General features: G+C 30.8%; 2 protein-coding genes across 4 annotated transcripts; one reads left to right on the top strand and one right to left on the bottom strand.

Moving 5' to 3' along the window:
• The first annotated feature begins 130 nt into the window (after positions 1–130).
• LOC124438314 (delta-aminolevulinic acid dehydratase-like) lies at positions 131–3,919 on the top strand. 2 transcript variants are annotated; one of them, XR_006946051.1, is made up of 12 exons: positions 131–621; positions 728–778; positions 976–1,072; positions 1,162–1,297; positions 1,384–1,467; positions 2,036–2,124; positions 2,427–2,482; positions 2,570–2,657; positions 2,856–2,941; positions 3,017–3,046; positions 3,124–3,223; positions 3,606–3,919. XR_006946051.1 is itself a non-coding variant. In XM_046988374.1 (12 exons), the coding sequence occupies exons 1-12, from the start codon at positions 401–403 to the stop codon at positions 3,671–3,673; spliced, it is 1,107 nt and encodes a 368-aa protein (XP_046844330.1). In that variant the 5' UTR covers positions 131–400; the 3' UTR covers positions 3,674–3,919. The 2 variants fall into 2 exon arrangements, 1 of the variants encoding a protein (XP_046844330.1); XM_046988374.1 differs by having other exon boundaries at positions 2,856–2,944; positions 3,019–3,046.
• LOC124438316 (acyl-CoA-binding domain-containing protein 6-like) lies at positions 3,749–6,357 on the bottom strand. 2 transcript variants are annotated; one of them, XM_046988376.1, is made up of 8 exons: positions 6,147–6,357; positions 5,936–6,078; positions 5,763–5,827; positions 5,526–5,649; positions 5,232–5,438; positions 5,068–5,157; positions 4,874–4,904; positions 3,749–4,045 (listed from the first exon to the last, which is right to left on the bottom strand). In XM_046988376.1, exons 2-8 carry the CDS (start codon positions 6,074–6,076, stop codon positions 3,903–3,905), a joined length of 801 nt encoding a protein of 266 aa, XP_046844332.1. In that variant the 5' UTR covers positions 6,077–6,078; positions 6,147–6,357; the 3' UTR covers positions 3,749–3,902. The 2 variants fall into 2 exon arrangements, with proteins under 2 accessions (XP_046844332.1, XP_046844331.1); XM_046988375.1 differs by having other exon boundaries at positions 5,936–6,345.
• Between the last annotated feature and the right edge of the window lie 5,798 nt (positions 6,358–12,155).

Here is a 12,155-nt window from a genome sequence, read left to right as displayed (position 1 = left end):
ATGAATGATTTTAATGCTTTAAAATTCACACAGCACGACCAAACTTATGGGCTAATGACGTTACTGTTTCGTATTTATAAGTTGTATGGGCGAATGGTGAAATTTTTTTGTTCTCTTTTAAGAGACTCTCTTTAGGTGGGGTCTTTCTAAATCATTCGGAAGATCTCTTTGCATATTTGTATTTCTAGGAGAGTTTATCGCAGTAAATTATTAGCAGTCGAAGTTGTCCCTAACCCGCCCCATTCCCCTGTATCTCTAAATAATGAAATGCTCAGACTGTCACAGTAAATATTTAGTGTCTAGAGGGTCATACATTTGTCGAATTCTTTGAGGCCAAGCACAGGTATTTCATGAGGTTTGTGACTATTCCGACAATCTGTTTTCGTGTCATAAATGGTACATGTACGGTACGGCTTGGTACCATTTGTCACCATGGGGACTGTGGGAGGGAGGTTCATTGCATCGTATGGTGCACAAATTTTGTTACATAATTTCCAAATGTTACTATTTACTAATGGCCGACAAGTTACAAAGCGGATTTCATCATAAACTGTTACGTGAATGGCAGTCTATGAACACAAGAATTGACCGTTCATGTTTGATTTACCCAATTTTTATAAGGTATCTTTCAGATGTTATGTAAAACTGTGTTTTTGATTGATGGTTATTAGAAATGTCAAATGTCCGTTAAGTAATTTGACGCTTATATTTGATTTTTCTTTAAAAGCGATATCGAAAATACACTGGAACCTATTAAAACTTTGCCAGGTCAATTTAGGTGAGATTCTGTTGAAGATTTTTGCTGTAAATGCGTTTGACTGTTCGTTTAGGTCATCCTATCAATGAGGCCTAGTTACGTAACGTTTAAAGTTTAACAATATAATACTGTACCAGTGTCATGATTTCATCTTGGGCAACTTTGATGAAAGCTGTTAGGGAAAGTTAAGAGTATTTTATGTTCAATTCCATATTTAGGATTGGTACTAATAAACTGAAAGAATTCTTGCAACCTCTGGTCCAAAAAGGACTTTGCAGTGTTCTACTTTTTGGTGTTCCCACAAAACTGGTCAAGGTATTGAAAATGTGATCAATCAAACTTTTTAGTTGGTAGTTTCATTTGCATTGGCCAGTTTAATGATGGTCTACATTACATTTTTTTAGGACTTCAGGGGTTCCTGTGCTACAGATCCAAGAAATCCAGTTATTGTTGGCATTAAAACAATACGAAATGTATTTCCGGACTTGCTTGTTCTTTGTGATGTTTGCCTGTGTGCATATGCAGATCATGGGCATTGTGGTTTGTGGATATTACAATGTTCTGTATTGAATTAAAATGTATTAAAATCAATGTGATAATATGCATGACTGGTCTTCTTCATTTAGGAATACTAACTGATGATGGTTCCTTGGATAGCGTGAAAAGTAACCAAAGATTAGCAGAAATATCAGTCGAATATGCTAAGGCAGGTAAAATATTTAAATTAGTTGTGAACATCCATTTTCACTATGAACAAATTGATTCTGAAATGGTTTGAAGCAAAACCAGGAATTTATTCATCATGACTTTTTAGTGGGTAGTCTATCGTTATGCTTTTTTGTTGGTAGGGGGGGTCGAACCCTCACTTTGATTGCTAGGTTTGTAGATATTTGTACCTTTTTGTTGGTAGGGGGGTCGAACCCTCACTTTGATTGCTAGGTTTGTAGATATTTGTACCTTTTTGTAACCTCACTTTGATTGCTAGGTTTGTAGATATTTGTACCTTTTACAAATGTATGAGGTAAACCTGTTTGCTCCCCCCATTACCACCACCTTACCCCAGTTACCACAACCTCAACCCCATTACTGGCACATCACCCCATTACCACCTCACCACTTGAGCCACCGAAGTGAAACTGAGATTACAATGGGATTACAATGGGATTACATTTAAATTTTAATGTTTTAATAATTAGAAAAATCTCAACCTTTTGTGAATAGTATTAAAAGTACTACTTTGATGTTTAAATGGTCTTTGCTAAAATTTGTATATTTCAGGGTGTCATGTTATTGCACCATCAGATATGAACGATGGTAGGATTAGAGAAATCAAGCAACAATTGACGAAAAATTCTTTCAGCGCAACGGTTTGTCAGTTCATGTTTTATGAGAATTTTTCCTGTGTAGAAAGTTCATGTTCTATGAGAATTTTTCCAGTGTAGAAAGTTCATCTTCTGTGAGAATTTTTTCTGTGTAGAGAGTTCATTTTCTGTGAGAATATTTTCTTTGTGGAATCATTTTGATTTTTTAAACAAGTACACATTTGGTGGCAATGATTGGAAAATAATTTTTTGAAAAATGTTCCTTACTCAGTGTTAATTGTCAAATGCTTAAAGAGTGTCCAATATCACCTGCTGGTTGTTATGGCTTGTGTTTTATCTTATTACAGGTATCCGTTATGAGCTATAGTGCCAAGTTTTGTTCAAAATTTTATGGTCCTTTTAGGTAACAGATAGAAAATATTTGTGCATTTGAATTTCTCAAATTCTTTGCAATTTTGAACCCTTGAGCCAAAGCATTGTGTTTTTACAGAGATGCTGCCAAAAGTGCACCATCCTTTGGTGATCGTAGCCGCTATCAACTGCCTCCTGGATCAATTGGGTTGGCAATGAGAGCTGTGGTAAGACTTTTAGTTTAACTTTTATTTGTTTTGCATCCTGTTATTCAATCCTGATTATGGTCCAGTGTCTTCATCAAGAGTGATGTATTTTTTAAACTTGTCTTAAATTTGACCTGTTATATCATAATGCATTGTATTCATCAGGATTGGTATTCATCAACAATATAGCAACATTGTTTGTCAAAACTATCTATTTAGGAAAGAGATGTAAATGAAGGTGCTGATATGCTGATGGTTAAACCAGGTCTTCCTTATTTAGACGTTGTCTGTAAAACAAAAATAAAGTAAGAAGGGCAAAATAATCATTCAACCAAGTCTGTGAACATTTTTTGAACTGATGCATTTTCAATCTTTTCCAGTTTCCCAATCTGCCATTAGCCATTTATCAAGTATGTTCCAATGGTGTTTGGCTGACATGAATTAATTTTGCCATAATTCATGTAACATTTCACTGACATTATTTCAGGTGTCTGGTGAGTATGCAATGATATATCATGGAAGTATGGCTGGTGCCTTCAGCTTAAAGGATAGTGTCTTGGAAACATTGCAATGTATGAGAAGGGCAGGTGAGTCATATTTCTCTTCAAAGGGACATCTACATTCTGAGATGTAAAATCTCACTTCAACACTTAACATCCTCAGACAGAATGACCAAACATTGTAAGTGTTTGTTTAAGGTTACATCTAGTGTAGTATTTAGTGTTATATAATTTGTGTTGCTTATTTTATGTGTATATAGAATTAATTGTTTTTGTAAACCAATATTAATAATAATATGTATAGTAGGCACAAGTAAAGTAAAGGTATTCTCACATTGACATGAGTTGGAATCACATCAAATATTACACCTACTCACAATTTTATATTTACATTTTGTCATGATGTTTCTATTGTATTATTTCCATTTTCTCTTACCATGATTCAACTTATGCATCTCTTCTGATCTAGGAGCTGACCTGATTATTACATATTTTGTACCCATGCTTCTTGAGTGGATGGAAGCTGATGAAAAATAATGTAAAGTTGGCAAACCATGAAATAGTCGATTACATTTCAAGAAATTTCGTAATTCACCCAAATACACTGTACTCTTAAAGGTAATTCAATTCTTTTGAATATCTTTTGAATGACATTCATAAACATTCACAACAATGAAAATATTTATAAATATTTTTACAATTTTCACATCTTTTTACAATATAAGAAAAGCTGTATCGTTTATTTTATTTTTTCTTTAATGTAATATTAATGAGACAATGTCAGCAGTTGTTGCAAATTTGTTTTTGAAGTAAGTTGAAATGGCGTGTTGCCTTCCTTGTCTGCCAAAGTAGCATTAGCCCCAGCACGGATCAGAGTTTCCACAATCTTTTCAAATTCACATATGGTTGCTGAAATGAATTGAAAATAAAACCATGTTAATGAGGTTACTTAATGATTAAATATACTAGAAAGTCTTAGTAAAACACTTTTACTAAACTTCCCAAGATTTCCGTGTACATTTTATTACAAAGCAACCAAACTACCATGGTTTTACTTTGTAATACTATGATTGCTGAAATGTTTTAGTCATTGCATCACACACTGTCAACAATGGTGCAAATCATATGTTTTTGGAAATACTTTATGGTAATTTTATTATTTTAAGTTTGAAATTGGTGGATTGTTAATAAAACCAATACAGTTTCTAGTACTATACAACTTTGAATTTGAATGGGTGAATTCTAATAAGGGAAATATGAATTCTAATCAGGTAAATGTGAATTCTAATCAGGTAAATGTGAATTCTAATCAGGTAAATGTGAATTCTAATCAGGTAAATGTGTATTCTAATCAGGTAAATCTGAATTCTAATCAGGTAAATGTGAATTCTAATCAGGTAAATGTGTATTCTAATCAGGTAAATGTTAATTCTAATCAGGTAAATGTTAATTCTAATCAGGTAAATGTTAATTCTAATCAGGTAAGTGTGTTATTAATTTGTCATACTTAGAACAAAAGAAAATGAGGCAACCATGGTATAGAAGAAAATATAGCATGTCATGGTATTTAATATTGCATGTTGATGAAACTTTCATGATGATTGCACAGGGCATTGTTCTTTTTAAAGTTATTCTCTTGCTGCACATTTTATGCTGAAGATATATGATATGTTCCTTGGGTAAAAGCACAATTATTTCTTTATTACTGTTAAATTTTAATGGTTGTAATAAACATACCGTAGTGTAAAGCAGTTTGACCATCATTGTCCTAAAAGGAATTTGATAGCATTTGGTCATCAAATGACTCCGAAAGAAGGTTATAAAGAATGATTTGCCACTTGCAAAAGTTATATGCACTACTGAGTTTAAAAATTATAGCAACTGCTATTAATTATGTTGGGATGTTAGTTAATTTACGACTATATACTTACTTGGGAGTCAATATCACAATTTGCATCAATAAGATATTGGACAATATTTTCATAGCCTCTATCGCATGCCCAATGTAGCAATGTCATACCCTACATGGGGTTACAGCAATTCAAGAACTTAAGAATACATTTTTAGCTAAATTGCCATTGGATTTGAAACATACATAATCATCTTTCTCCATTACACCATTTTTTCTTTGTTTCAGTATCTTTTTCAATTTGTTGGCATTTCCCTCTTTACACCAATCAAATAGTGTTTTGTCTTCATCATTTACATTTAACTCTTTCTCAATTTCGGCATTGTAGAGAGTACTCACTGATAAACCCATACCACCATTATTATCCACTGATGACCCTTGACTCACCTTTACCTAACAAGGTACATGTGAATGAGATCATCAGTCATTCATACAAAAATACTTGTTTCCCATAACTATTTTTCAATGTTTAAAAGTAACCTGCTCAATGGTATGTAATGTTTCCTTGCTATCCTCCCAGTTCTCACATATCCTTGTCAATTCACCAATGTACCTTTTCATTGCTTCTTCCGAAGACATTTCACCAAGACCGTTCCATGCCTCCCTGAAGAAAAATGTTACTCATTTATCTTCCTAGTTTGAGTGGTTACACTCTGTCGTATTGATTCTCCGAGATCAATAAAGTTCAGAAAAATATTCTTTTAAAAATACACTAGCCATTTTGCACTTGCTTTCATATCCCACATGACAGGTTTGCGAGTGTTACATCGCCCTTCTGTTGCCTTAAAAGAGAATACTTTTTAATATAGTCTATGAAAACATCGTCTTATAAAGTTCGCATTTAATATTTAAGTTCGCAATACAATATGCTGGGAGAGTTTACTTCAAACCTGTTTGTAAAGACTGTAGAATATTAATTTTTCTGCATTTTTTAAGTCAGGAAGATCCCTCACAAATTCCGCAGCAAGTTTAAACAGACTAAACAATTCGTTATTTTCGTCTTGTTCATCATAATTATCTTTTGCCGCCATGTCTACGAAGATGAAGATTACAAAGAAGAACTATAGGCAGACGAAGTTTTTACGTAAGGATTGTAGAAACCTATCTTTAGAATTGAAACTGTGCTACACGCACGCTTGACTGCTGGAGGTAATGTCCTGCAAATTTTGGCTTCATTAAGTGAACAAAATTCAGAGATTTGTTAACTTTCCTCTCTACGAATTTTTGATATAATTTAAATAGTTGTGAATTTTTTTGAACTCTTTAATTTTGTATGTAAAGAAGCACAAACAAATTTTAAATAAAAAGTTCAATCACTTCTATGCTTCTGTGCCAGTGACGTGCATTATTTTCTGTAAGGGGGGGGGCAGTCAAAAGGAAAGGGGGGCATACATCTAATGATACGTCATTTAAACAAATATATATTAGCGAGAGACGTACCAATAGAGCCTAACAAAATGCATCACTGCACGAATCAATGATACTAGGAAGGCTTACAACATCCCAAACTCTGTTTGAACACAGCTATTGCATCACTAGTCAGTCTAAAATTCTTTTGTATTTTTCGAGTGCAACTCCTTTGACGACAACCAATGGCAAGGTACACAACTAGAATGCTAAGCTGAAAACACACAAAAAAATTGGAAAGACGACGTGCACTGTTGGGTCAAATGTGTGAACTTTTGCATGAAAATGTGTGAAAATGCATGCACTATATTCTTTCAAATAAAAATTCCTTTTATTATAGTCTTTAGCATGAAAATTGGTGAAAATGCATGAACTATAGTCTTTGGCATGAAGATGTGTCTTTGCATTTTCGTACATTTTCAAGCCAAAGACTATAGTCTTTGCATTTTCACACACTTTCATGGCAAAGACTATAGTCTTTACATTTTTACACATTTTCATGCCAAAGACTCTAGTCTTTGCATTTTCACACAATTTCATGCCAAAGACTATAGTCTTTACATTTTTGCACATTTTCATGCCAAAGACTATAGTCTTTGCATTTTCACACAATTTCATGGCAAACACTATAGTCTTTGCAGTTTCAAACAGTTTCATCGCAAAGACTATAGTCTTTGCATTTTCACACAATTTCATGGCAAAGACTATAGTCTTTGTATTTTCACACACTTTCATGGCAAAGGCTACAGACTTTGCATTTTCACACATTTTCATGCCAAAGACTATAATCTTTGGATTTTTACACATTTTCATGCCAAAGACCATAGTCTTTGCATTATCACACACTTTCATAACAAAGACTATAGTCCTTGCATTTTCACACAATTTCATGCCAAAGACCATAGTCCTTACATTTTTACACATTTTCATGCCAAAGACTCTAGTCTTTGCATTTTCACACACTTTCATGGCAAAGACTATAGTCTTTACATTTTACATTCATGCCAAAGACCTAGTCTTTAGATTAATAATATTTCATGCCAAAGACTATAGTCTTTGCATTTTCCATCAATTTCATGGCAAACACTATAGTCTTTGTAGTTTCAAACACTTTCATTCAAGAAAGACTATAGTCTTGCATTTTCATATTAATTTCATGCAAAGACTATAGTCTTGTATTTTCACATCTTTTCATGGTAGTATTCAGACTTCATTTTCATGCCAAAGACTATAATCTTTGATTTTATTATTTTCATGCCAAAGACTATAGTCTTTGTATTATCACACACTTTCTTTTATAATAAAGACTATAGTCCTGCATTTTCAATAATACCTTTCATGCCAAAGACTATAGTCCTTACATTTTTTAATATTTCATGCCAAAGACTATAGTCTTGCATTTTCAATATCACCCTTAATGCCAAAACTATAGTCTTTGTATTTTCACACTGCTATAAAAGTCTATAGTCTTGCATTTGACAATTTCATGCAAAACTATAGTCTTTACATTTTTACACATTTTCATGCCAAAGACTATAGTCTTGTGCATTTTACACATTTTTCATGATTAAAGACTATAGTCTTTAGATTTCTTTACAAACTTTATGCTAAAGACTATAGTCTTTGAATTTTTACACACTTTACACCAAAGACTATAGTCTTTGAATTTTTTAGACTTTTACACCAAACACTATAGTCTTTGCATATTTACACACTTTCCCACCAAAGAGCATAATCTTTGAATTTTTACACACTTTCACACCAAAGAATATAGTCTTTGCATTTTTACAAACTTTTATGTAAAACTATAGTCTTTAGATTTTCATCACTTGTACACCAAAGACTATAGTCTTTTGCATTTTACACACTTTCACAACAAAAGACTATAGTTTTGCATTTTTACATCTTTTATGCAAAGACTATAGTCTTTGCATTTTTTATACTTTTACACCAAACACCATAGTCTTTGAATTTTTACACACTTTCACACCAAAGAGTATAATCTTTGAATTTTTACACACTTTCACACCAAAGAATATAGTCTTTGCATTTTTACAAACTTTTATGCAAAGACTATAGTCTTTAGATTTTTACACACTTTTACACCAAAGACTATAGTCTTTGCATTTTTACAACACTTTCACACCAAATACTATAGTTTTTGCATTTTTACACACTTTCATGCAAAAGACTATAGTCTTTGCATTTTTACACACTTTTACGCAAAAGACTATAGTCTTTTCATTTTTACACACTTTTATGAAAAGACTATAGTCTTTGCATTTTTTATACTTTTACACCAAACACTATAGTCTTTGAACTTTTACACTTTCACAATAAAGAAGTCCTTTGAATTTTTACATTCATTAATTAAAGACTATAGTCTTTGCATTTTTATGTAACTTTTATGCAAAAGACTATAGTCTTTAGATTTTTACACACTTTTTACAAAAAGACTATAGTCTTTGCATTTACAACTTTCACATCAAATACTATAGTTTTGCATTTTACACTTTTGCTTAAAGACTATAGTCTTTGCATTTTTACATTACTACGCAAAAGACTATATTCTTTACATTTTTACACATTTTCATTCCAAAGAGTCTAGTATTTGCATTTTCACACAATTTCATGACAAAAACTATAGTCTTTGTATTTTTACACATTTTCATGACAAAAACTATAGTATTTGTATTTTCACACACTTTCATGGAAAAGGCTATAGACTTTGCATTTTCACACATTTTCATTGCAAAAACTATAATCTTTGCATTTTTACACATTTTCATGGCAAAGACTAGAGTCTTTGAATTTTTACACACTTTCACACAAAAAACTATAGTCTTTGCATTTTTACAAACTTTTACGCAAAGACTATAGAGTTTGAATTTTTACACACTTTACACCAAAGACTATAGTCTTTGAATTTTTTACACTTTTACACCAAACACTATAGTCTTTGCATATTTACACACTTTCCCACCAAAGAGTATAATCTTTGAATTTTTACACACTTTCACACCAAAGAATATAGTCTTTGCATTTTTACAAACTTTTATGCAAAAACTATAGTCTTTAGATTTTTACTCACTTGTACACCAAAGACTATAGTCTTTGCATTTTTACACACTTTCACAACAAAGACTATAGTTTTTGCATTTTTACACACTTTTATGCAAAAGACTATAGTCTTTGCATTTTTTATACTTTTACACCAAACACCATAGTCTTTGAATTTTTACACACTTTCACACCAAAGAGTATAATCTTTGAATTTTTACACACTTTCACACCAAAGAATATAGTCTTTGCATTTTTACAAACTTTTATGCAAAGACTATAGTCTTTAGATTTTTACACACTTTTACACCAAAGACTATAGTCTTGCATTTTAAACATCTTAAATCAAATACTATAGTCTTTGCATTTTAACATCTTTTCATGCAAAGACTATAGTCTTTGCATTTTTACACACTTTTACGCAAAAGACTATAGTCTTTTCATTTTTACACACTTTTATGAAAAGACTATAGTCTTTGCATTTTTTATACTTTTACACCAAAGACTATAGTCTTTGAACTTTTACACACTTTCACACCAAAGAGTATAATCTTTGAATTTTTACACATCTTTAAAATGAAGAATATAGTCTTGCATTTTAAAACTTTTTATGCAAAGACTATAGTCTTCTAAATTTTACTAAAATCTTTGCACCAAAGACTATAGTCTTTGCATTTTTACACACTTTCACACCAAATACTATAGTTTTTGCATTTTTACACACTTTCAAGCGAAAGACTATAGTCTTTACATTTTTACACATTTTCATGCCAAAGACTATATTCTTTACATTTTTACACATTTTCATTCCAAAGAGTCTAGTATTTGCATTTTCACATATTTCATGCAAAACTATAGTCTTGTATTTTACATTTTCATGACAAAACTATAGTCTTTGTATTTTACACACTTTCATGAAAAGACTATAGTCTTTGCATTTTCACACATTTCTCATTGCAAAAACTATAATCTCTTTTGCATTTTTAATATTTTATGCAAAGACTATAGTCTTGAATTTTTACACACTTTTCAAAAACAAAACTATAGTCTTTGCATTTTTACAAACTTTTACGCAAAGACTATAGAGTTTGAATTTTTACACACTTTACACCAAAGACTATAGTCTTTGAATTTTTTACTTTTACACCAAACACTATAGTCTTTGCATATTTACACACTTTCCCACCAAAGAGTATAATCTTTGAATTTTACACATCTTTTCACAATTAAAGAATATAGTCTTTTGCATTTTTACAAATTTTACAAAACTATAGTCTTTAGATTTTATCATTTGTAAACCAAAGACTATAGTCTCTTTGCATTTTTATTAGACACTTTCACAACAAAGACTATAGTTTTGCATTTTATTACACTTTTATGCAAAAAGACTATAGTCTTTGCATTTTAAAATTTTTAAAATCAAAGACTATAGTCTTTGAATTTTACACACTTTCAAACCAAAGACTATAATCTTGAATTTTTTTACAAATTTTCATTAATTAAAGAATATAGTCTTTGTAGATTTTACAAACTTTTTTATGCAAAGACTATAGTCTTTGGATTTTTACAATATCTTTTTAAACCAAAGACTATAGTCTTTGCATTTTAAAACTTTGAAAATCAAAGACTATAGTCTTTTGCATTTTTATTATCTCTTTCATGCAAAAGACTATAGTCTTTGCATTTTTAATTGTTTGAAAAAGACTATAGTCTTTTCATTTTTATTAATATGTCTTTATGAAAAGACTATAGTCTTGTATTTTTTATAATTTCTTAAATCAAAGAATATAGTCTTTGCATTTTTAGTCTTTTTATGTGAAAAGAATAGTCTTGAATTTTGAGAGCTTTTACACCAAAGACTATAGTCTTGTGCATTTTTACAACTTTGGCACCAAAGAGTATAATCTTGAATTTTTAACATTTTCACATGAAAGAATAGGTCTTTGCATTTTTACACTTTTGCAAAGACTATAGTCTTTAGATTTTTAAACTTTTACAAAAGACTATAGTCTTTTGCATTTTTACAACTTTAAAACAAAGACTATAGTCTTTGCATTTACAATTTATGCAAAAGACTATAGTCTTTGCATTTTTATACTTAAACCAAAGACTATAGTCTCTTTGAATTTTTAACACTTTGACACCAAAGACTATAGTCTTTTGAATTTTTACACAACTTCACAATTAAAGACTATAGTCTTTGCATTTTTGGCTAAAATTTTATGCAAAGACTATAGTCTTTGATTTTTAACACTTGTTGAAAAAGACTATAGTCTTGATTTTACACATTTTATGACAAAAACTATAGTATTTGATTTTGAAATATACCTTTCATGAAAAAGACTGATAGTCTTGCATTTTCAAATTTTCATTGCAAAACTATAATCTTTATGACTTTCACAAATTTTCATGTCAAAGACTAAAGTCTTGAGCTAATATCAAAACTATAGTCTTTGTATTTTGCTAAATCCATGTAAAGACTATAGAGTTTTAGACTTTAGGAATATTTACACCAAAGACTATAGTCTTTGATCTTTAAAATTTTACATCAAAGACTATAGTCTCTTTGTATTATTTAAAATTTGACATGAAAGACTATAATCTGACTTTTACATCAACTTTAACTAAAGAATTGTCTTTACA

This window comes from Xenia sp. Carnegie-2017, unplaced genomic scaffold, assembly GCF_021976095.1.
Source record: "Xenia sp. Carnegie-2017 unplaced genomic scaffold, XeniaSp_v1 HiC_scaffold_19, whole genome shotgun sequence".
In the NCBI taxonomy this organism is placed as follows: Eukaryota; Metazoa; Cnidaria; class Anthozoa; order Malacalcyonacea; family Xeniidae; genus Xenia; species Xenia sp. Carnegie-2017.
Note: the sequence above shows the minus strand (reverse complement) of the source record. Positions and strands in the feature narration are given on the sequence as shown.

Excerpts from the sequence above, each read along its gene's own strand:
- LOC124438314 (XM_046988374.1), top strand. The coding sequence starts at position 401 with ATGTACGGTACGGCTTGGTACCATTTGTCACCATGGGGACTGTGGGAG. Across the intron at positions 622-727 it reads ATTTACCCAATTTTTATAAG|CGATATCGAAAATACACTGG; the intron begins GTATCTTTCAGA and ends TTTCTTTAAAAG. Across the intron at positions 1,073-1,161 it reads TTCCCACAAAACTGGTCAAG|GACTTCAGGGGTTCCTGTGC; the intron begins GTATTGAAAATG and ends ACATTTTTTTAG.
- LOC124438316 (XM_046988376.1), bottom strand. The coding sequence starts at position 6,076 with ATGGCGGCAAAAGATAATTATGATGAACAAGACGAAAATAACGAATTG. Across the intron at positions 5,158-5,231 it reads TAATGGAGAAAGATGATTAT|GGTATGACATTGCTACATTG; the intron begins GTATGTTTCAAA and ends AACCCCATGTAG. Across the intron at positions 4,905-5,067 it reads ATTGTGATATTGACTCCCAA|GACAATGATGGTCAAACTGC; the intron begins GTAAGTATATAG and ends AATTCCTTTTAG.